The sequence below is a fragment of the Loxodonta africana genome, chromosome X, assembly GCF_030014295.1.
Source record: "Loxodonta africana isolate mLoxAfr1 chromosome X, mLoxAfr1.hap2, whole genome shotgun sequence".
In the NCBI taxonomy this organism is placed as follows: domain Eukaryota; kingdom Metazoa; phylum Chordata; class Mammalia; order Proboscidea; family Elephantidae; genus Loxodonta; species Loxodonta africana.
In genome coordinates, this window is record NC_087369.1 from 174,521,238 (window position 1) to 174,547,200 (window position 25,963).

The following is a 25,963-nucleotide window of genomic DNA, read 5'->3' on the forward strand; positions in this document are numbered from 1 at the left end:
TTTTCCACTGACCAAGCATGATGTCCTTCTTCAGGGACTGATGCCTCCTGACAACATGTCCAAAGTGTGTAAGACGACATTTTGAAATTCTTGCGTCTGAGGAGCATTCTGTACAAACTCTATGACATTTAATAAAATATTTTAACTCCCTGAGCCTCAGTTTTCTTATCTAGAATGTGAATGGTTTCAGCTCAAAGATCTCTAAGACCCTTTTCAAATAAAATATTTCTATGAATCTTTGGTTTCCTGGTTTACACATCCAGAGTAGATCAGAAGCACCAAATTAGAGATTGGCCCAGTGACAGAAATAAAAACTAAGCACTAACGGAGTAAAAGAGGAGGTAGAAAAAAAGATAATATGTAGGCTTCAGTCCATGGAAAGAAAATAACTCAAATGGTATCTATGACTTTTCTCAATTAAGATAGACGTGCTTAATTTTCTCTGTGACATTAATGTAGATATATAGAAGCACCTTCCTGGAATATCTTTGCCCTCAGCAACCTTTCTAATGACATCTCTTCCTTGTGAAGCTGATGTTCACTTCGAACCAAAAACATATTTGAATTTGTATCTCCAGAGAAAAAGGGCATGTGTGTAGAACTAGCCACCCACATAGAGAGAAATGTCAGTAATAGGTGTGAAAGAAAGAAAAACATCAGAGAGCAGCCTCTGCAGTCGTTCATAGCTCTTCACTGCAAATAGACTCCACTACCAAGAGCTAGTGGGATTTCCTTGGGGCAACATTATAACAAAGTTAGAGAGGGAAGTTGAATCAGTACTCAAATAATGACCAAGAAATAGATTGGAGGCTCATTACACAGTGTCTTCTCCACTCTAAAGTCACCTCCTTGAGCCAGAACAAGCTGAGAGCCAGTGGGAAGTAAGAAAGTCTTTAAAACAACTAAAATATTTTATAAATGTTTAAAGGATGCTCTGGTATTTTTCCAGAGCCCACTGAGTCTTACCTTACACCTAAAAATAATGAGTGGAAAAGCCACTGGTACAGGAATCTGGAGACTTGGGTTAGCCCTGGTGCTATCAAGTTAACTATGCCTCAATTTCCTTACCTGTAAAAGAGAGTTGGTTTTCTTATGTATTTCCAGTATTGAAAATATTATAATTTTCAAGCCCGGAATAGATGAAAAGAGGCTGTCAGAAGTAGATAAACTATCATCTTTAAGAAGTGTTTGGGACTTTCAGAAAAGATGCACAGGTAACATTGCATTTCAATATAACCCCTCTACTCAAAATACACAATAATGGTAGATAAAATATATAACAAAAAAAGATATAGTGATTTCAAATAAACTATAAAAATTATCATGAATTGGAAACAAGGCAAAGGGGTAAACAATGTTGAAGTCAGAGTTCTAGGTCTGAAAATAGGAAGTGGAGTAAAAGAGACTAAAAGTGCTCTGTACAAAACAGGAGACTAGAAGCTGGCTGAATGCTTGTGGGTCAGCTCTGGGGCTCACCAACCCCTTAAAAAGAGGCGGAAAAAGTGAAGTTGAACTATTGCCTGGGTATGGCTCTGCTTGAGGCTGCAGGCCTGCAGCTGGGGGAGTGGCATGACACACAAAGCCATAACCTTGGTATTAGGAACTGAGCCAATGGCTTGTTAGTCCAGCAATGTATAACCAGTATTGTGATGGAGAAGAAACTTTGAAATGCTATTATAAGTCCAGTCGAAAGTGGGGATCAGAGTGGAAAGAACAAGAAAACCATTACAAAGAAAGAAAAAGGGGTGAAAATCTAAAATTAAAACAAAACCAAATTGGCTTCTGGTATGATGGAGTGAATGCACCATAGCTTTTCTCTAGTGATCGTAAATAAAATTTGGGGACAAAATTTAAAAAGCACCTACTTGAAGTCTATGAAAAGTAAATGAGAACAGGTGGATTACGGAGGTGAGTCAAAGCTTGGAGAAGCAACCCACAGGGGAATGAGCTTTCTATTTGACTTTTTGTTCCTTTTGCCTTGCAGTTTTGCCCCAAAGGCAAAGCTTCATGGTAGAACAGTGGCATAGGCAGCTAAAACTCTGATGTAAATCCCATGCTTCTTGCCCAGAGTGAAAGGGGTTAAAGAGCGGGCTCCCCTAATTCTGTGTATGAACTCCCGCAAATCATAGGCTCACTGCTCATCTTCACATGCATGGGACATACCCAAAGCTTTGAGAACTAAATTACCAACTAAGATTTAAACTACTGTCTAAAATTTGGACTATCTCCTAAGTGGCACACATAGAGACAAAAATCAGTGGGTTTGTTGATCATGATCACCACCACCCCAAGATGGCTACTGCTTCTAAGCACTCCTAGTGAATCCTCAGGAAAAGGGCTTTTTTTTTTTTCTTTTCCCAAATATTTTGAAAACTTCACAAAAGGTATTCATACAGGTACAGGAAAATTCTACTATAATGGATATGATAGTACAGGTAATAACTAGCATTTCAGTAGCACTTCACAATTTCAAGGTGTTTTTCACATCCAACATCTCTTATCTAATTTAATTCTCTCAATAGGCCTCTGAGGGCAGGTAGTGATATCCCTGTTTCACAGGGGTAGAAGCTAAAACTAAAAAGATGACAGGATTAAGGCAATTTAGCCAATAAATAGTGGATCCAGAACCCAGTCTCAGGGCTTCTAGTTCTAAATACAGATCTATTTATATCTCATCACTGTTATCTTTGAAGGAAAGAGTGAAACAAAGATAACAGTGAACAGAGTACCCTCACAGAAAGTTCCAGTCTTCCATTCGCTATGATTATCAGGAATTGGAGGGAGACTGGATGTATTTTCTAACAAAGGGCTCTACAGGGCATACTTGTTTCAAAGCTGGAGCAGGCCAGAGTGGGGCACTGTAGGTGTATGTCAATTTAGAGGACTGGTCTTCATAAGAAAATATAAAAGAGCAGGTGCTGTCTATTGTTGATATGAGAGGAAAAACATGAGAGTTTTCCAATTTAACAATGAGCTTCTTGTTGTTAAATGCTGTCGAGTCAGTTCTGTTTCATAGCGACCCTATGTACAACAGAATGAAAGTGTCCAGTTCTGCACCATCCTCACAATTATTGGTATGTTTGAGCCCATTAGTGCAGCCACCGTGTGAAACAATCTTGTCAACGGTCTTCCTCTTTTTCTCTGACCCTCTATCTCACCAAGCATGATATCTTTCTCCAGGGACTGGTCCCTCCTGATAATGTATCCAAAGTAAGTCTCGCCATTCTCGCTTTCAAGGAGCTTTCAAGGAGCACTCTGACTACACTTCTTCCAAAACAGGTTTGTTTGTTCTTCTGGCAGTCCACAGTATTTTCAATATTTTTCACCAACACCAAATCTAAATGCATCAATTCTTCTTTGGTCTTCCTAATTCATTGTCCAGCTCTCCCACGCATATGAACGGATTGAAAACACCATGGCTTGGGTCAGACACTCCTTAGTCCTCAAAGTGACATCTTTGCCTTACAACACTTAAAGAAGTCTTTCTTTGTAGATTTTCCCAATGCAATGCATCTTTTGATTTGACTGCTACTTTCATGGGTGTCGATTGTAGCTCCAAATAAAATGAAATCTGACAATTTCAATCCTTTCCCCATTTATCATGATGTTGCCTATTGGTCCAGTTTTGGAAACCTGGTGGCGTAGTGGTTAAGTGCTATGGCTGCTAACCAAGAGGTCGGCAGTTCAAATCCGCCAGGCACACCTTGGAAGCTCTATAGGGCAGTTCTACTCTGTCCTACAGGGTCGCTATGAGTCGGAATGGACTCGACGGCGGTGTGTTTGGTTTTATTGGTCGGTGAGGATTTTTGTTTTCCTCATATTGATGCGTAATCCACGCTGAAGGCTGTGGTCCTTGAACTTCATCAGTGAGAGCTTCCTCTTGGCTTTCAACAAGCAAGGGTGTATCATCTGCATATTGCAGGTTGTTAATGAGTCTTCCTCCAATCCTGATGCCACATTCTTCTTCATATAATCTAGCTTCTCGGATTATTTGCTCAGCATGCAGACTGAATAAGGTGAAAAGATACGACCCTTACGCACACCTTTCCTGATTTTGAACCACACAGTATTCCCTTGATCTGTTTGAATGACTGCCTCTTGATCCATGTACAGATTCTTCATGAGCACTATTAAGTATTCCAGAATTCCCATTCTCTGCAATGGTATCCATAGTTTGTTATGATCCACACAGTTCGATGCCTTTGCATCGTCAATAAAATGCAGGTAAACATCTTTCTGGTATTCTCTGCTTTCAGCGAAAATCCATCTGACATCAGCAATGATAGCCCTCATTCCAAGTCCTCTTCTAAATCCAGCTTGAATTTCTGGCAGTTCCCTGCTGATGTTCTGCTGCAACTGTTTTTGAAGTCTGATATTAATGATACTGTTCGATAATTTCTGCATTCTGTTGGATCACCTTTCTTTGGGATGGGCAGAAATATGGATCTCTTCCAATCAGTTAGCCAGGTAGCTGTCTTCCAAATTTCTTGGCATACAGGTGTGAGCATGTCCAGCACTGCATCCATTTGTTGAAACATCTGGATTGGTATTCCATCAATTCCTGAAGCCTTGTTTTTACCAGTGCCTTCAGTGCAGCTTGAAGTTCTTCCTTCAATACCATCAGTTCTTGATCATATGCTACCTCTTGAATTGGCTGAACCTTGACCAATTCTTTTTGGTACAGTGACTGTATTTCTTCCATCTTCTTTTGATGCTCCCTGCATCATTCAATATTTTGTCCATGGAATCCTTCAGCATTGCAACTCAAGGTTTGAATTTTTTCTTCAATTCTTTCAGCTTGAGAAATGCCGAGTATGTTCTTCCCTTTTGGTATTCTAACTCCAGGTCTTTGCACATGTCATTATAATACTTTACTTTCTCTTTCTTCTAGAGCCACCCTTTGAAATCTTCTGTTCAGCTGGTTTACTGCATCATTTCTTCCATTCGTTCTAGCTACTTGATGTTCAAGAGCAAGTTTCAGAGTCTCTTCTGATATCCATTTTGGTCTTTTCTTTCTTTCCTGTCTTTTTAATGACCTTTTGCTTTCTTCATGTATGATGACCTTGATGTCATTCCACAACTCATCTGGTCTGCAATCATTAGCATTCAATGTATCATATCTATTCTTGAGATGGTCTCCAAATTCAGGTGGTATATACTCAAGGTCATGTTTTGGTCTCACAACAAACCATTAGATGTGTGGTGGAACACTAAGGTTAAAGAACAACTTGGCAGGCAGTGTGGTTGGGAGACAAAATTCTCTATAACAGGGTCAAAGGAATATGGAAACTAACAACGGCATGGGAGGAAAAACTACTCCTGTGGAGTTGCAAAGTGAAGATGTCTTATTCTAGGCAGAAAGCCTGGAGTGTGCCCTCCTCTGCGAGGCCCAGCACATTAGCTCATTGCACAACAAAGGGAATGAGATGAAATCTCACTTGCAACACACTGACCTACAGTGATTACAAACCTCTACTGGAGGTTTCTGAGGGAAATAGAGAATCTTACTGCTGAAAGATACCTAGTACTGCCATCAAGTCTAAACAGAACCTCATTTCAAGCACTGGATGGACATTCTTATGCTTATCTCCTTGTGCACATGTATAAGAACTTCTGTTGGATATAGACCTATTAGTGAAATAGCTGAATTATAGGATATACACATCTCAGCAGATATTGCCAAATGTTCACCAAAATGGTTGCACCAATTTTCACTCCCCACAGCAGTGTGTGGAGTTCTTTTTGCTTCACTTGCTTGTCCACATTTGGTAATAACACTTATTTTTTGCCATGCTGTGAAATAGTCCCTCATTTTGATTTTCATTTCCCTTATTGGCTGGTGAGACTAGCAGTATATGTTTATTAGCTATTCCGATTCCCTCTTTCATAAATTACTTTTCCTATTTAAGGTCTTTAATACACTTGCAATTAATTTTTGTATGTGGTGTGAGATAGGAATGTATTTTTTACATATGGATAAACCTGTGGTCCAAGCACATTTTTTTAATAGTCCATTCTTTTCTCACTAATACATAATGCTCATTCTGCCATATATCAAGTTTCCATATATTCACATAGGGCAGTTTGTGAGTATTCTGTTCTATTTCATTAGCTTTGATTTGTAGGCTCACTTTGAATCGAAGTCTTTGTGCTTGTTTTCAGTTTTTTAATTTTACTTAAGTTTTGTACTTTTTAACATTAATATTAACATTAATTAGTATTTTGTTTATGATTTTTTTTTTTAAGTTCATGAGGGATTTTGTTCTGTAATTTTCCTTTATTTAATATATTTATCTGATTTGGTTATAGCGGTAATTCTGGCTTCATAAAATGTTTGTAATTATTTATGACCATTGAGATATATGGTTGCCCACCAACATTTTCTGCCTCTCAGGTTTATTGGGAATCTGCTTTCCCACTGACAGTGTGCGCTGTGGCAAGGCAGAAGCCTTTGTGACTGAAACCAGAGAAACGGGTGTGTGCCACAAATTACTGTTTTTACAGGGCATTGCATGAGGTGTTTGTATTTTTGGAAGGAAAAATAGAAATTTTGCAAATTTTTATGTGGGAAACATATGTCTCAGTGGACTCTGGGGGATATCTGGGGGATTGAATTAGTGAAACAAAGTAAGTCCCACTGGACTCTAAGGGTAGACATGTGGGAGGGGGCAAGAAAAAAAAATCCATACTACCTACCAAAAATTCAGAATCAGTCAATGATTCAGCACGCTTCCATTAATGAAAACACATGGTGACAACAAAAAATTTGAAGCAGAAAATAATTGAGTCTTGGAAGGGCTAATAAGGCAAGGGCTGCCTGTCTTCATTCATTAATTCATTTGGAAAGCATGCTAGGGTCCTCCTCTGCAAAGTTCAACACTGCATTTTACGGGACAGCACTTCCACACCTGACTGATCACCAGAATTGCTTGGGGGAGGTTTTTTTTTTTTTAAGTTTTCTTTAAATATGGATTGAGGGCCCTGCTCCCAGAAATTCTGATTTTGTGGCCTGGGCTAGGGCCAGGAATCTATGTTTCTAAAAGCCTTCTAGATGATTTTGATGAGACACAAAGTTAGAGATTCATTTCTAGACAGGAATCAGAGAAGAATAATTGTATCCAATAGGTCCTCTAATTTTGCTCAGAGATATTAACAACTCAACTCTCTCTCAGTTCCCAATTAGCTCTGCCTGACAGCTCTACTTTGACTCCTGTGCCATATACCTGCTCTCTGCCTGAAGCTTTTGTCTGTTGGACTCTCACATCTGTTATCCTTTGACTCCACACTCTGCAGCCTGTAAGCCAGGTCTTCCACAGTCTACACTCAGCCCAGACACCAGCTATAAGTTCTCTCTGGCTGTTAAGGAGGTGTCATTTCCAGTACCTCCATTCTTAGCCTTGCCTTGATCATACTCCAGCTATAAATGACTCAAGTTTAATTGCTGGAACTGAAACTGGAACTTTTGGTTCCAATATCTGCCATCAGCACTACTGCTGTCATTGTCCTGGCTGCTGCCCCTTCCTGAGAAATGTACTGATAATGTTAAGACTATGTCCTTTCTCCTTCAGATATAATTCTATCAGGAGCAATTGAGCTCTAGGTTCACAGGGGAACTGCCTTGATAAACACCATATTAAAATAAAAATTCCTCTTGAACAGTGATACTATAGACTCGAACAGCCTCCTGCTTATCTTTGCAAACACGAAATTACTAGAATCCCTGATTCAGGTAATTTTTCACTGCTTATATCAGCATCTTCTGTGGGTAGGCCACAGGAAAAATACATTTGGGCTAAGTCCAGAGATGGAATTTCTGAGGCACATCTTGCTTATCACAGGGTCTGCTTGATGTTGAACAAGTTTTCAGTAGTTCTGAAGTGAGGGCCTCTCATCCCCAATCAATTAAATACACCCAAAAATTACTGAGTTTGACAAATTCTACTGATAATTTCCTGAAAATGACTACTGCAAGTGATACCTAGTAGCTGATCATTCCCTGACCAAACCAGACTTCCCAGAAGGACCCTTATTACATCTGGTGCACCAGGAGTTGGGATGAGGAATATGTTGACCAGTAGTGGACCTTGGGAGAAGACAAGAAGGCACTTGGCCTCCTCTCAATACATATGAATTACCAGTTCATGCCCAAAGTTTGACGACCATGAACTGTCTTTTGCCCTTCAGGATAACAGTAATCATCCATGCATTTGCCTTCTGGCTCTGATACTGACTGCAGGCATTCCCACTCCATCTCTCATTGCTTTCTTCTGTACTCTATTCCTTCTTTAGGGACAAGTTGGAATAATACAGAGAAGTGGAGTATATTTTGAATGAGATGTTGAACACAGGATGCCTTGGTTACTTCTGGTACCTGATTTGGTGGGTTATGTTTAAAAAATCATCATGATGCTATTTCTCCACCTTTAGAATGTTCCAAAGGCTGTCTAAGCCATCTACTTAGTGTCCCCAGGGAAATAATGGTCTTACAGCACCCATGACGAGGGTTTCAGAGAGGTGGTAACTGAACCACTTCAGAAATGCCAATAACTCCCACAGGCAAGGCCAAAGGTGATATATAGTATGTCTGTGTGGCTTTGTGACAATACCTCAGGAAACGCTCCCCAGGCTCTATTTTCTACCCTCCCTTTAGAATCTACTTTTCTCGCCCTGTGAATCTACTTTTCTTCCCCTGCTGTTAAGGTTTCTATCCTGTTGCTTGGTAACTGGTTTCTCGCTCTCTGTAGTCTGCACCAGTTGAGCTGTCTGCTTGGGTTCTCACTTCCAATTTCATCCCTGAGCATTTTCTTTCAGATATTTTTTGTCTCCACATTCTGTGGCCCCAAAATTAGTCATTCTTCACCCAGCTTACACACCAAAAATTCCCACCAAAATTTGAGACACTGTACCCCTACTTTGTTCAGAGAGAGAGAAACCACAATACAAACACATAAATAACTAATCCGAAAATAGTAAAATAAGTTCAATAGGGATCTTACCTATGAGCTTTTGTTAGGCAAGGATAAATTCCAACAGAGGGGAATAATAAAAATGATAACTCACATTTATACTGTTTAATCTTTTATATATATATATCTATAATTTTGTTTAATTCTCACAAAAAACCTGTAATGTATTCATTCATTGAACAAATATTCAGGAACTAATTTTTTTTAATGACATCTGAAGACCTGCAGTTAGAAAACCAAAAGGAAGAACATGCCTGACACCTCTCAAGCTGAAAGAAATGAAGAAAAAACTCAAGGCTCGATTTGCAATATTGAAGGATTCTACAGGGAAAATATTAAATGACACAGGAAGCATCAAAAGAAGATGTAAGGAATACACAGAGTCCCAGTACCAAAAAGAATGGGCCGACATTCAGCCATTTCAGGAGGTAGCATATGATCAAGAACTGATGGTAATGAAGGAAGAAGTTAAAGCTGCACAGAAGACACTGGTGAAAAACAAGGCAACAAGAATTGACAGAATACCAAATGAGATGTTTCAACAAACAGATGAAGCACTAGAAATGCTTACTTGTCTATGCCAACAAATTTGGAAGACAGCTACCTGGCCAACCGACTGAAAGAGATCCATATTTACGTCTATTCAAAAGAAAGGTGATCCAACCGAATGTAGAAATTATTGAACAGTATCACATACGAGGAAAATTTTGCTGAAAATCATTCAAAAGCAGCTGCAGCAGTACATCAACAGGAAACTGCCAGAAATTCAAGCCAAATTCAGAAGAAGATGAGGAGCTAGGGATATCATTACTGATGTCAGATGGATCCTGGCTGAAAGCAGAGAATATGAGAAAGATGTTTACCTGTGTTTTACTGACTATGCAAAGGCATCGAACTGTGTGGATCATAACAAATTATGCATACTATTGTGAAGAATGGGAATTCTAGAACACTTGATTGTGCTCCTGAGGAACTTGTATATAGACAAAGAGGCAGTCATTCAAATAGAACAAGGGGATAGTGCATGGTTTAAAGTCAGAAAAGGTGTGCGTCAGGGTTGTATCCTTTCACCATACTTATTCAATCTGTATGCTGAGCAAATAATCTGAGAAACTGGACTATATGAGGAAGAATGGGGCATCAGGATTGGAGGAAGATGCATTAACAACATGTAATATGCAGATGACACAACTTTGCTCGCTGAAAGTGAGGAGGACTGGAAGCACTTACTGATGAAGACCAAAGACTACAGCCTCCAGTATGGATTACACCTCAACATAAAGAAAACAAAAACCCTCACAAATGGACCAATAAGCCACATCATATAAACAGAGAAAAGACTGAAGTTGTCAAGAATTTCATTTTACTTATCAATCAGTGCCCAGGGAATCAGCAGTCAAGAAATCAAACGAAGTATTGCACTGGGCAAATCTGCTGCAAAAGCCCTCTTTAAAATGATGAAAAGCAAGGATGTCACCTTGAAGGCTAAGGTGCACCTGCCCCAAGCCATGGAGCTTCCAATCACCTCATAAGCGTGCAAAAGCAAGACAATGAATAAGGAAGACCCAGGAAGAACTGGTGCATTTAGAAACCATGCAGGCAAGAAGGCAACGGGATGACATATATAAAGCCTTGAAGGAAAAAAAAAAAAATTTCCAGCCAAGTATCATATATCCAGAAACTGTCTCTCAAATATGAAGGGGAAATTAGGACTTTTCCAGATAAACAGAAGTTTAGGGAATTTGCAAAAACCAAACCAAAACTACAAGAAATACTAAAGGAAGTCCTCTGGTTAGAAAATCAATAACATCAGATATCAGCCAAGACTAGAACACAGGACAGAGCAACCTGATATCAACCCAGATAGGAAATCACAAAAATAAATCAAGATAAAAACCACTCAAAACAGGGAAACAGAGATGTCATTATATAAACGTTCACAACATTAAATCAGTAAAGAGGGACTAAGAAATGTAGTCATAGATCTGTCATATGGAGAGGAAGTCAAGGTGATATAAAGAGATAAAAGTTTGGTTTAAACTTAGAAAAATAAGGGTAAATATTAAGACAGCCACAAAGGAGACTAACAAACCTACACATCAAAATAAAATACAGGAAAAACATGGAGACTCAGCAAAAACAAAATAAACAACAATGAAAAAGAGGAAAAGACAATATACAAGGTGGCAGAGGTGACCATCTGGGATCCTAAGTGACCACCATGACATGGAAACACTATTTTGGTTATTTAGAGGTGAATTTTAAGTTCCTTCTGTACTATTGGTATAAGGGAAAAAAAAATTATTTCTCATGTGATAAATGGGGAAACTACTGCACCGTAAAACAAGTCACTTATTTGAGATTATGTGATAAACTGGTGCTACAGCTGGGGACAGGATTCAATTTCTGCATTCCTAACTTGGGGTATATTCCAGCTGCCTAGACCCATGCTTTCTTTAACAATGATTGGTAGCTGTTCTTTCTGCTAACTAATGGGATCCCAGGAAAGGAATTGTCTAGAGAAGCGTTATAGCAGGAAGGTCCTTTATTAGTAGCAGATTTGTGGTAACAGGTAGGTCTCAGATCCACTGAAGACTATAAAAAGAAAGTACAGACAACTTAGAGAAATAGCAAGAGCTATTATTTTAAAGGTGAGTTGAAAAATGTATTTCCCGTTTATCAAATCAAGAGAGACGAAAATGTAGAAATCTCAGTGACGGGTAAGAGGGTGAGGGCCTATGAATGTGTGAAAGCGTAGAAGATGGAGTGTGAAGCAGAATATACCGAGCAGTGGAGTCAGCTCAAACGCAGCTAATGGGCAGAATGGAGGCAGCCTCAGTGATTTGTGAGAAGGGTTCTCTATAGCCAGACATGCTCTGACTAAGACACCTATGCAATATTTTATACATCCTGACTTTTGTACCTCTCTTCTGCCTAGGATGCTCTTTCTCATATTCTGTACACATCAAAACACTTTCCCTCTAACTTACATATCTTTTCTTTTTGGAAGCACTCCCTGACTATTCCATGGGGTACATCCTTGTCTTTGTTCTCTCAGTGCCACATACATACTTTCAATGCCCTTTCTCGCCCTCTATTATAATTTTACCATAATTTTATGTTTACAAGTTTCTGTCTCACCCATTACATTTAGCTTCTTGAGCAGGGGCCATACGTTGCTCATCTGTGTCTCCCCACAACTGAGAAAATCAGGAGATCAATAAATAAATGAATTAAATCAATGAGTGAAATTGTCAAACTGCCCATTCTCCAAAGTAACGTTTTACTTCAAAATTAACTAAGAATATATTTACAACAATGGCAAAAAAATAGTAGCTACTGTGGCTGCTTATGTACAACCAAACACCTTGTGGGATTTGGTTTTCTGGTTTGGAGGTTTACGGTCATGGTTTCGTAGGACCTCCTAATTAATTGGCCTAATAAAATAACATGTTTAGCACTTCTGTTTTACCTCCTAGTTTGTCGTGTACTGCCTGAGGTCTTAAAAGCTCAGAAGCGGCCATTCAAGACACAACGATTGGTCTCTATTCGCCTGGAACAACATAGGAAAAAGGAGATTCTGGAATAGGAGGAGGATGTGAAATAGCCGACTGCTTGCCTCCATGAACAACTGCCTCCTTTGCCATGAGACCAGAAGAACTAGACGGTGCCCAGCTACCATTACAGAATTTTTTTTTACTGTGCATTAAGTGAAAGTTTACAAATCAAGTCAGTCTCTTATTCAAAAATCTATATACTCCTTGCTGTGTACCCCTAGTTGCTCTCCCCCTAATGAGATAGCATACTCCTTCTCTCCATCCTGTATTCCCCATGTCCATTCAGCCAGCTTTTGTCCCCCTCTGCCTTCTCATCTCCCCTCCAGACAGGAGCTGCAAACACAGTCTCATGTGTCTACTTGAGCCAAGAAGCTCACTCTTCACCAGTATCATTTTCTGTCTTATTGTCCAAGCTAATCCCTGTCTGAAGAGGTGGTTTGGGGAATGGTTCCTGTCATGGGCTAACAGAAGGTCTGGGGACCATGGCCTCCAGGGTCCTTCTAGACTCAGCCAGACCATTAAGCCTGGTCTTTTTACAGGAATTTGGGGTCTGCATCCCACTGCTCTCCTGCTCTCTCAGGGGTTCTCTGTTGTGTTCCCTGTCAGGGCAGTCATCAGTTGCAGCCGGGCACCATCTAGTTCTTCTGGTCTCAGGCTGATGTAGTCACTGGTTTATGTGGCTCTTCCTGAGTCTTGGGCTCATAAGTACCTTGTGTCCTTGGTGAGCTTCGTTCTCCTTTGCTCCAGGTAGGTAGAGATCAATTGATGCATCTTAGATGGCTGCTTGCTAGCGTTTAAAACCCCAGATGCCGCTGTCCAAAGTGGGATGCAGAATGTTTTCTTAACAGATTTTATTATGCCAGTTGACCCAGATGTCCCCTGAAACCATGGTTCCCCAAAGCCCCTCCCCTGCTATGCTGGCCTTTGAAGTATTCGGTTTATTTAGGGAACTTATTTGCTTTTGGTCTAGTCAAGTTGTGCTGACCTCTCCTGTACGGTGTGTTGTCTTTCCCTTCACCTGAAAAAGTTCTTGTCTACTGTCTAATTAGTGAATACCTCTCTCCTTCCCTCCCCACCCTCATAACCATCAAAGAATTTTTTTTTCTGTGTTTAAACTATTTCTTGAGTAATTATGATAGTGGTCTCATACAATATTTGTCCTTCTGCGACTGACTAATTTCACTCAGCATAATGCCTTCCAGATCCTCCATGCTACGAAATGTGTCAAGGATTCGTCGTTGTTCTTTATCGACTTGTAGTATTCCATTGTGTGAATATACCGTAATTTATTTATCCATTCATCCATTGATGGGCACCTTGGTTCCTTCCATCTTTTTGCTCTTGTAAACAGTGCTGTAATGAACATGGGTGTGCATATATCTGTTCATGTAAAGGCTCTTTTTTCTCTAGGATATATTCCAAGGGGTGGGATTGCTGGATCATATAGTAGTTCTATTTCTAGCATTTTAAGGAAGTGCAAAATTGATTTCCAAAGTGGTTGTACTATATTACATTTCCATTAGCAGTGCATAAGTGTTCCCGTCTCTCCACAGCCTCTCCATTTATTATTTTCTGTTTTTTGGATTAATGCCAGCCTTGTTGGAGTGAGATGGAATCTCATTGTAGTTTTGATTTACATTTCTCTAACAGTTAATAATCATGAACATTTCCTCATGTATCTGTTAGCTGCCTGAATGTCTTCTTTCGTTAAGTGCCTGTTCATATCCTTTGCCCATTTTTTTAAATGGGTTATTTGCCTTTTTGTTGTTGAGTTTTTGCACTATCATGTAGATTTTAGAGATCAGAAATGTCACTGCTAAAAACTTTTTCCGAGTCTGTAGGTAATCTTTTTACTCTTTTGGTGAGGTCTTTGGATGAGCATATACGTTTGATTTTTAGAAGCATCCAGTTGTTTGGTTTCTCTTCTGCATTGTTAGTAATGTTTTGTATACTGTTTACGCCATGTCCCTCCTTTTCCTTCCATGGTTTTTATTGTTTTAGATTTTATGTTTAGGTCTTTGATATATTTTGAATTAGTTTTTGTGTATGGTGTGAGATATGGGTCTTGTTTCATTTTTTTGCAGATGGATATCCAGTTATGCCAGCACCTTTTGTTAAAAAGACTGTCTTTTCCCCATTTAACTGACTTTAGGCCTTTGTCAAATATCAGCTGCTCATATGTGGATGGATTTATGCTTGGATTCTCAATTCTGTTCCATTGGTCTATGTAGCTGTTGTTGCACAATTACCAGGCTGTTTTGACTACTGCGGCAGTATAATAGGTTCTAAAATTAGGTAGTGTGAGACCTCCCACTTTGTTCTTCTTTTTTCAGTAATTCTTTATGTATTTGGGGCCTCTTTCCTTTCCATGTGATGTTGGTGATTTGTTTCTCCATCTCATTAAAAAACGTTGTTGGAATTTTGATCAGAATTGCATTGTATCTACAGATTGCTTTCGATAGAATAGACATTTTTACAACATTGTATCTCCCTATCCATGAGCAAGGTATGTTTTCCCACTTATGTAGGACTCTTTTGGTTTCTTACAGTAGTGTCTTGTAGTTCTCTTTGTATAGGTCTTTTACATCTCTGGTTAGATTTATTCCTAAGTATTGTGTCTTCTTGGGGGCTACTGTTAATGGTATTGATTTGGTGATTTCCTCTTTGACATTCTCTTTGCTGGTGTAGAGGAATCCAGCTGATTTTTGTATGTTTATCTTGTAACCTGATACTCTGCTGAACTCTTCTATTAGTTTCAATAGTTTTCTTGAGTATTCTTTAGGGTTTTCTGTGTATAACATCACATCACCTGCAAATAGAGATACTTTTAATTCTTCCTTGCCAATCTGGATGCCCTTTATTTCTTTGTCTAGCCTAATTGCTCTGGCTAGGAACTCCAGCACAATGATGAATATGAATGGTGATAAAGGACATCCTTCCATTACTGAATATTTTGATGAAAGATTTCATAGAAGAATCCTGATCAGAAAGGGCAAAATTCAGAACTTAATTTCAAATTCTCATGGGTTCCACACTTCCTGGAGCCATGAAAGTTGGATGAACTGCTGAAACTATTGTCCTGAGATAATCTCTAAACCTTAAACCAAAAATATCCCCTGAAGTTTACTTAAAACCAAACAACAGTTTAGCTTAATTAGTAAAAAATTTCTGCCTTGAGCATGACACATTTTTAAGATTTATCCATATGGAATTAAATTGACAACAGCAACTCCAAAGATTAGACAGGAACTTTAGGGGGCAGTGAATTGATGTTAATGAGGAAAGAACAACTCAGGAAAGGAGGGTGATCATGGTTGCACAACTCAAAGAATGTAATCAACGTCACTAAATGGTACTTGAAGAAACTGTTGAATTCATATATGTTTTGCTGTGTATGTTCTCAACAACAAGAAAAATAACACATATATATTTTTAAGTAAGTAAAATCTTATCATTTTGCTGTAAAACCTTCCAATGCCTTCATAATATACTCTGAATAAAACCCAAATCCTTATTATAATTTATAAGATCTGCATAATCTCTCCAATGTCATGTTCTCTCCAATCTCCTGTACTACAGTCTCACTACACTGTGTCTTGTTCCTTCTTTGTTCTGACATATGTCAAGGCCTTTATCACCTCAGATTCTTCACACATGCTGTTCCAACCACCTGGAAAGCTCTGTCTGCTGAAAATCCCCCTCATTTTTCAGGTCCTGGCTTAAACGGTACTTTATCAAAGAGGCATTCACTGACTACTCCTCCCAAATCTGAATTAGTTCTCCATGCTATTCTACCTCACATCACAGTTTGTAATTAGAAATTGTGTGATTATTTGTTTAATGCTAGTCTCTCCCACACCCCAGACTGTAAGTATTATAAAGCAGAATTTTTTGACCATTTTACTTACTAATCTAACTTTGGTACCAAGCACAATGTTTGGCATATAGCTGGTGGTCAAATGAAAAGATGGGTAGTAGATAGGTGTATAAATGGGAAGATGTCAGGGATATGTTCCTTTAAGTCACCTGGATTACCTCACCCTTGCTTGACTTGGTCATTCTTAACATTGATCAAGCAGAGCAAGGATCAAACTTCTTAGGGCTCCATATCTTTAATATCTTGTTATTCTTCCCACCCAGCCCACCACCTCCAGCATGATAAGAGCTTGGACCAAAAATAAAGATACTAAAACAGAGCCAAAAAAAAAAAAAATTGTTTCTCTGTTTCCTGGTTGTTTATGTTCCCATCTGTTCACCTACTGAGCACCTGGTAATCCTCTATCTGATCACAACGTTTTTGTTTTGTTTTGTTTTTCATGTTCCAGAATCTTCTCATGTATTGAGGTGAGGATGTGGTTGGGGAAAAAAAAAAAAAGGTAGATTCAAGATGAAGAAGAAAAAAGAAAGGGAAAGGCAGAGAGAAAATACCTTCCTGTCACTTCAGCAGACACAGCCTTACATAGCATTAAGGCAGTGGTCCCACAACTTGGCTGTATATTGGAATCACTTGGGGGGATTTAAGAACCCCAATATCCTGGTCCAGATCTAGCCCAATTAAATCAGAACTTCTGAGAGTAGGAGCCAGGAATCAGTAATTTTTTTTATTGTGGTAAAATACAAGGAATCAGCATTTTAAGTGATCTCTAGGGAATTCCAATGTGCATCAAAGTTTGGGCATTACTGGGCTGTTGGTACCCAGAGCCTTTGTGGAAGACTGCTGCCATATGACTTCCTCAATCTACCTCCAGATCCAAAGCTATTCTGTGAAAATTTATATTAAGCCTAAATTTTATTGGCCCTCTTGGAAAGTGAAAGGCAATAGTTTTCTCGTTGCCATATGCTGCCCGTGCCCACCAATGATCCAGAAAACATCCATAAACATCTTAATATCTTCCCATTTTCTTAGTTAGGTGTTAATGCAAGACAGTCCACCTCACAGTTTTCAATGACAAATAGTGAGGTTTAGACAAAGTTCAGAACAGTTAATTTCAAACATGCTGAGTCTCTCAGCCCCTGGCCTTGTTCTGACTGATGATATTGAGCTTTTCCATCGTCTCTTTCCACAGATGTAGTCAATTTGATTTCTGTGTGCTCCATCTGGTGAGTTCCATGTGTACAGTTACTACAGTGATGTTCTAAGAGTTGACAGACACTTGGCCAGGAAGAGAGAAGTTATTTTGTATATGGAAGCGAATCCAGAATCTTCCAAAACCAATCAGAAAGATCACCCACTGAAATAAAAGATTAGAACTAATTTGTAATGCTCAGAGGAAAGAAACTCAGCTTTGCAAAAACCTCATTGGTCAGTAGACTACTGCAGGCATCTTATGAAACTTGTAGATGACAATGGCCAAGGAAATGACCTTAGAGTAATAACTGACCTCCAAGTCCGGGTCGCAGCCGGTTGTCATAGCCATCCAGAAGACGATCTAAGATTCTGGTAAAGATAGTGATGTTGTCAGTGCTGTCATCAGGAATATCTGGGGCATGTTTAGGAGAGAGTCTGAGATAGTGCAAGGAAAGAGAAGAAAACAATCATTCTTAGTGGGAAAGAACTGCATGTCTAAACTTTTTAATTCAACAAGACTTCTATCAACAGACTGAGAAAATTGACTAGCCCTATATCTTAAGCAAAACAGCAAACACTTCCTGTTTGTCACAACGGTTGCCTGTGTAGGAGGCAGACAGTGGTCACTGTACTTGCACTCTTACTCCAGCACTGGCACGAAAAGACACAAATTAAAATGAAGCTAGTAATCTTTCCCCTGCTTCACTTACAGGGTTCTTAAGAGAATCAAATGGCAAAATGGACACACATGGAAGGAAAAAGGGACATAAGCTTAAAGACTCTGGACACACGCATTTTAATTTATTAATTCTGTGACCTTAAGCAAGCCATGTAACACCTCTAGTAATAGCTTTATCATCACTAAAATGAAAATAACTTCACAGATATGTTGTATTAATATTAAAGCATACAATATATTAAAATTGCCAGGCTTAATGCCTAACATCTGGAAGTATTCAAAGTTTGTTTTCTTCTTTTCTAAGCAGTATTTTATGCACTGGAATGTATTATTCAAAGGTAAATATTAACGACAAAGCATTAGCGCCCTTTTCAGCCAAAAAGCATAAGGAAATCTTTTAGTCAGAGAGGCCCTGGAACCTAGTAAAGAGCAGAGATGAATGGACAGATAACTAGAAGTGATACAGATGCCTCATTGAGAAGGGGGAAGGAAGAAGGAAACTGTAGCGTGGAGCTAACAAACTGACATCAATATGCCAAAGAGATAAATTACAGACATCCTGTCAGGTGACAGTTCCACCCTTGGCTCAATCCACTAACGTTCTGGATCCACTTTACATGGGCTGTGAGGAGGGAGGCTGTGGCAGCTTGAATGATTTTGTGCAAACCTCTTTCTTATTATCCTTTAACTCTCATTGTGGGAAATCTTGACCCTGGTTAGTCTAACTCAGTTTCTGGGAATTAGGTCTATGAATTGAACAAAAAACCATTTCTTAGATTGCTGGGAGGGGAGAGATAGGAGAATCCTCATAGTAAACCAAACCAAACCCAGTGCCGTCGAGTCAATTCGGATTCATAGTGACCCTATAGACAGAGTAGAACTGCCCCATAGAGTTTCCAAGGAGCGCCTGAAGGATTTGAACTGCCGACCCTTTGGTTAGCAGCCGTAGCACTTAACCAATACGACACCAGGGTTTCCAATCCTGATAGAGTCAGAGACAAAGTATAAATGGCGTCAGAGAGTAGCTACTCCAGGTGGATTTATAGATGAGAATACTGAGGTCCCTGGAGATAATTTTTAATTACTCTGATAACTAATGAGAGAACTAGAATTTGGATCCAAAATCCCCAGATATGAGGCCAAAACACTGAGCTGCCTCTTTTACTGAAATTCTAACTTCCATGAGAATGCATGACCATCCCCTGCTGACTCTGTAATGACACGTTATCATCATTCTTCACTAATAACTTTAAAACTTTTAAGTCAGAATCAATGCTAAATGTCACTCCAAAATGATTTTCAATAGATTGCTCTGATTTTACACTTGATTACTGATAGTTTTTTTTCTCCTGATATACATTAAATTATTGCATGGGCAGCTGGAAGAGTTTAATCTAGAACCCAAATCAGGACTCTTCTCAGTAACTGAACCACAACAAGTTAAAAATGCTGTAGTTTATGCCCATCCAATTGTAGTTTGAGGGAAGAAGTTTCAGGAGTATGTCAGTATTGTGGACCACCTCAGGGATCATCTCATTCTTTCCCTTCATTTTCAAGATGGAACACCCTGGAGAAGGACATCATGCTTGGTAAAGTAGAGAGTCAGCGAAAAAGAGGAAGACCCTCAATGAGAGGGATTGACACAGTGGCTGCAACAATGGGCTTGAGCATAACAACGATTGTGAGGATGGCACAGGACCGGGCAGTGTTTCCTTCTGTTGTGCACAGGGTAGCTATGAATCAGAGCCGACTCAAAGGCACCTCACAACAACAACAACACACCTAAGGCACAGAAGACATATGATTATTAAGTTGATGACATCAATGCAATAACTACGTTTATTGTACTTCATATCTGTCCTTACTGATTGGATTAAATATGATAATAATCCATAACTAAAACATGAAAATGATGTTACTAATAAATTAACTGTAGGTTAGGCAGGTTTCACACTTTTCCAGTCCTAAAGATGGAATAATGGTAAGTCCACAGGACTGCAGCAAATGACCAGAGTTTTAGCCCTGATTCTACCACTAAGTGATTATGTCACCTTCTACATGTGAAATGGGGATAATAATACCCTACTTAAGAAAGTTTGGGGGAGAAGAAAGTAGACAAGATTATAAATGCAAAATTGTTTTAGAAATAGGAAGGCTCAGTATCTCTCTGAGGGATGATTATTCCTTCCTCCCCCCAAGCTCCTGAAAAAGCAATGGGGAACATTTTAAGCTATGCAGCAAAGTCAAGCTCGCTGACCCACTGGGGATTCGGTCCAGGATTTTGGCAATAACAGCACTAGTTCAACCGCACTGGGGCTCCATGTGTGTTTACATTAGGGGGAAACAGGAGAGGCACAGACGTGCAGTTGCTGAAGTACTTCATACCACAACCCAAAGACGAGGGGAATTTACATTATTAAAAGGATGGTGTTTTTCCTGATGCTGCATTATCTCCTGGGGGAGAACAGATTTTTAAGAAGAAAAAAAATGAATATTAAAGTGTAGGTCAGGCTTCTGTACCTCTCACAAACCTTCCATAATTTTTCACTACTTAACATATAAAATTCCAACTCCTTAGCCTGACATTCACAACCTTCTGCAATCTGTTCCCAATGTACTTTTTCAGCTGCAAATTCCACTACTCTCCTCTCTGACCAGAAATCATAGCCAAATCATATTACTCACCATTTACCAACACTCCCCCATGTTTTCATTTTCCAACCCCAGTCCTTTGCATAAGTGGAAAGGTCTAGCTAAAGCTTCAGCACTAGGGATGTCAGTTATATACTGGGAAGGGAACAAGAAACACCTGGAATTCAATAATAAACATTCTAACATCTTTACAGAAGCTGCTTGAAGAAAAAAAAAAAACCTGATTTCTGGCTAGAGTATGCCCAATTCATCTAAAAAAGACAGCTGTCCTTTTTAAAATAGCTTTCATAGACTTTTTTTTTTTTATAGACTGGTAATGAAACTGAAGATGTTGTTGTGTGCACACACTCAGCATGTGCCCTACCTGCTCACACTCACTTTATTTGCTGAGTTTAAATGAAATAAAAATCAAGTCCTTCATGACTTCTTAGTATCTGAAAGCCATTGCTTCACAGACACGCACAAGAAGACCAGACTAGTATATGCTGTTGTTGTGAATGATAAACTAATAAGGGACTAGACCTTAGAGATGCGATTCAATATATGAACGTAAGCAGAAATGCCCCAACTTAAACCAGAGTGTGTTCCAAACATTTGCAAAGAATTAAGAGCACATTCTTCCTCTGAAACTGTGTCATAATGACCAGCTAGTGTTCCAGGCAAGACTACACAAGTCTTTATTTCTCATAATTTACTTGAATAATTGTAACCATAATGCCAATGGACAAGTACTCTTTCAGCAACATTTCCAGTGAAGGTGAAGTGGACATTCATAGGCCAGACTGAGAGCCATTTATAACACTGTCTGCACGTAGAAATGAATTCTAATTCCAACAGAAAAGAAGGAAAAATCACAGGACTAGGAATATTCTCTCCCCCACTATTATTTGCTCTCTACCCTACACCCACAGCCATGCTCATGTAATGGTAGCTACTGGCCACCAGCTCGCAGCCTCTCTCAATCAATCCTGCTGGCTGTTATCCCTGCAATTGAGAGGCCTGGCAGTCATCATCTTAACCAAGTGATCACATTAAGCATCAGCATCAGGACCTTGCCTCCTAACCTGACACAATCAGAAGTCACAGCATCACCTGTGAAGTAGTCTTGATCCCAACCTCAAATGTCCAGCACTGTCTCATGTCCCATAGGCAACATTTCCACTTCAAAAGGGAAAATGGGGGGCCAAATAATATTTCTTATTCCTCCAGGCCCTATAAGAAAACTTCACTTGCACAATTTTAACACAAGCCGGCCAGCAATATGGCTGAGATAGTCTTAAGTGTAGATATTCTAGCTATGTGAGCTTTGGCAAGTTACTTGACCTTCGGTGCCTCTGTATTTTATCAGACAAATGGAGATAATAGCAGCACCTAGCTAGCAGATCTGTTACAAAGATTATCTGAATTAACATATATAAAGCACTCTTGGTACATAATAAAGGAGCCCTTGGTACATAATGAAGGATTCAGCAGTTCAAATCCACCAGCAGCTTCTTGGAAACCCTATGGGGCAGTTCTACTCTGTCCTATAGGGTTGCTATGAGTTGGAATCGCCTCATGGCAACAGGTTTGTTTTTTGGGTTTTCTCTTCTGTACTTTTTTTTTTGGTACATACTAAGAGCTATTTAAATATGAGCATTAAACTAACAAGACGGAATATGACAGCTATAAGTCAAGTCTTGAACTGAGTTTCAAAAAAATATAATTAGAGAGCAAACTTGGGTGTCCAGTTTGAAGGAATGTCTGGAAAATCATATCATGTGAGAATAGTTGAAAGAAATGAGAGGCCGTAGACAAGAAAGCGTGGAGTAGCTCTGAGAGCTGCTCTGTGGCAGAGGAAGCAAATGTTGCCCATGGCCTATAACTAGTAGGCATTATAGAGAAAGGCGGGCTTCAGCTCAATTTAGGAAGCGCTTTCCCTCACCTAGATCTAAGTCCTGTGGTAGTAATGCAGTTTGTCATGAAAGGGCTTCAAACTGGTAGATCCACCATTTAGCATAATGCAGGAGGGATATTTGTCCAGGGTAGGAGCTTAGAACTGACAGCCTTTCAGGCCGCATATCTTGTTCTGAAAATCTGAGGTTTGATGACACAATGCTAAGAGTCTCTGATGCATTGATTCTGTAATAGAGATTATATGTATATGGAAGGGACTGGACTTTCCACACTTATACCTCAAATCACAGTAAAGATTCATGTGGCATAAGATGCCAGTTAATTCTTAGATTAACAGAACTTTCAAGATAAACACAGAAGATTATATGAACTGACACATTTGGTACAGTGGCACCAAGTCTGACCATCTGTGTGACATGAAAACAAATAAGCAACCCCCCAACCATCTCCTGTTCCGTTCATAGTGTCTGCTGTCCTCATTGCCACTATCAGTATAAAAGACCATCACCATATACTCTTGATCCAAAAAAGTATTGCTATAGTGCCACCAGCCTCCAAAATCATGGTCTCCACTCTAGTCTTTTTTTTTTTTTTTTTTACTATCGTTGGTTATGTTTAACATCATTAAAATATTTCAAAATTAACTATGGTCACTGAATTGAAAATGTGGGATTTCAGCAAAATTTTAGAATCTTTCTGATAAAATATGCTGGGACTCTGAAGCAACACTGAGAAAGATGTAAGAAAAATATTATTTCCATGTTAAAGAGGAAGATACAGCTTCTAAGAGGTTGCTGAGGGTCCCAAAGGTGAATATCCCCAAATTCACCCAATTCTTTTTGATGAATGTTTTAAAAATTGTTTCAAATTTTTTTTAACTTTTTTTCCAATATTTTTATCTTGGTTTGGTTTAGAAACTCTAGCAATATAATCTGCATACCACTCTCTAGTCCATACTTCTATCGTAGATTTTTTTTTAATGTTTTAAAAAATTTTATTGTGCTTTAGGTGAAAGTTTCCAATGCAAATTAGTCTCTCACTCAAAAATTTATACACAAGTTGGTCTGTGACATTGGTTGCAATCCCCGCAGTGTGTCAGTATTCTCCCCCTTTCAGCCCCGGGTTTCCCTTGTCCATTCATCTAGTTTTCCTGTCCCTTCCTGCCTTCTTATCTTGCCTTTGGGCAAGAATTGCCCATTTGGTCTCGCATACCTGATTAAACTGAAAAGCACGTTCCTCAAGTGTGTTACCATTTGTTTTACAGGCCTGTCTAATCTTTGGCTGGAAAGTACACTTTGAGAGCGCCTTTCAGTTTTGTCCACTCTAGTCTTGAATGTACAAACATAAGGCCTTGTGCCCAATATCCTTCATTCGGTCTTCCACATACGTTATCTATTCTTTTCCACCTGGTTTCCTTTCTTAGAAGGCTGACCTGTATAAACTACACCAACACAGCTCCCCTGCCCTCTGGCTTCAAGTTGGGTTTGGCATCCTTGGCCGAAGATTAGAGTGAGAAAGTAAAGTCTAGGCATTTAACCCCCGGGCTTTCTCCCTAAGAAATCTCCTCAGGCTGACTGTTTCCTACACTAAAGGTCTTCGCACCTCTCAAAAAAATCTGCTTTACATGGTATGTCTGCTGCTGCTGCCTTTAGGTTCTTGCTCTATCCCTTTGTGATTCCCCTACATCCAGCCCATATCTTTATAAACAATCCCTTTGCAAATCCACCATCCTCAAAGAATCGTAATTGAAATGCCCCATCTTTTTTCTTTGGGACCCTTACTGATACAGCTCTCCAGTTTCAACCAATTACAATCAGATCTGAACAAAGAAGCCATTTGGCACTAACTTGCTACTTTAGTTATTTTGTAGATTGATCCATTATGAAATTGCTTATATTTGACCATCGTAACACAGAAAAATGGCACTTTCATAATGGTTGAATTTAATACTGTTTGCATATATAGCTCTCATTTTCTGATGGTCAAAATACTGGACCAAGAAGCAGGATCATAAGAAATTTCTTTATTACATGAAGCTGAAATTGTTCCCGTAGCATTTCCTCAAGAATATGGATCTGACATCTAAGATGCATCAATTGGTCTAACCTTCCTAGAGCAAAGGAGAATGAAGAACACCAAAAACCTAAGGTAGAGATGAGCCCAAGAGACAAAAAGGGGCACATAAACAAGAGACTCCATCAGCCTGAGACTGGATGGTGCCTGGCTACCACCGTTCACTGCCCTGACAGGGAACACAACAGAGAATCCCTGATGGAGCCAGAGAAAAGTGGGATGCAGATCTCAAGTTCCCGTAAAAAGACGAGGCTTAATGGTCTGAGACTCAAGGAACTCTGAGGGTCATGGTCCCCAGAACCTTTGTTAGCCCAAGATTGGAACCATTCCCGAAGCCAACTCTACAGACAAGGATTGGACTGGCCTGTAAGACAGACAATGATACTGGTGATGAGTGAGTTTCTTGGCTCAAGTAGACACAAGAGGCTATGTGGGCAGCTCCTGTCTGGAGAGGAGATGAGAAGGCCGAAGGGGACAGGAGCTGGTTGAATCGACATGGGGAATACAGGGTGGAGAGGAGGAGTGTGCTGTCACATTAGGAGGAGAGCAGCTGGGAGTGCATAGCAAGGTGTGTTTAACTTTTTGTATGACAGGCTGACTTTATTTGTAAACTTTCATCTAAAGCACAATCAATCAATCGACCAAACAACAGAATGTGGGTCTGAGAATCAGAGGATTGATGTTCTAGACCTGCCTATACTATTAATTTGCTCTATGAACTTGAGTAAGACAGTTTCACAGTCTGGACCTCAGTTTCTTCACTTACAAAGTAAAGAATCGGATTAAATGCTCTCTATGAGTTTTTCCATCTCTGTTGCTGTTGTTGCTGTTAGGTGCCATCAAGTTGGTTCTGACTCACAGCGACCATATGCACAACAGAACGAAACACAGCCTGGTCCTGTGCCATCCTCACAATCGTTGTTATGCTTAAGTCCATTGTTGCAGCCACTGTGTTAATCCCTTCATTGAGGGTTTTCTTCTCTTTCACTGACCCGCCACTTTACCAAGCATGATGGCCTTCTCCAGGGACTGATCCCTCCTGACAACATGCCCAAAGTATGTGAGATGTTGT

At 39.5% G+C, this 25,963-nt stretch overlaps 1 protein-coding gene across 1 annotated transcript in view; it reads right to left on the reverse strand.

Moving 5' to 3' along the window:
* The window catches only part of GABRA3 (gamma-aminobutyric acid type A receptor subunit alpha3), a 172,844-nt gene that overhangs the window by 141,421 nt on the left and 5,460 nt on the right, over window positions 1-25,963 (reverse strand). The window contains exon 2 of the mRNA XM_003421224.4: window positions 17,905-18,026. Within this exon, the coding sequence (XP_003421272.1) occupies window positions 17,905-18,026 (122 nt within the window). The remainder of the gene's footprint in view (window positions 1-17,904; window positions 18,027-25,963) is intronic.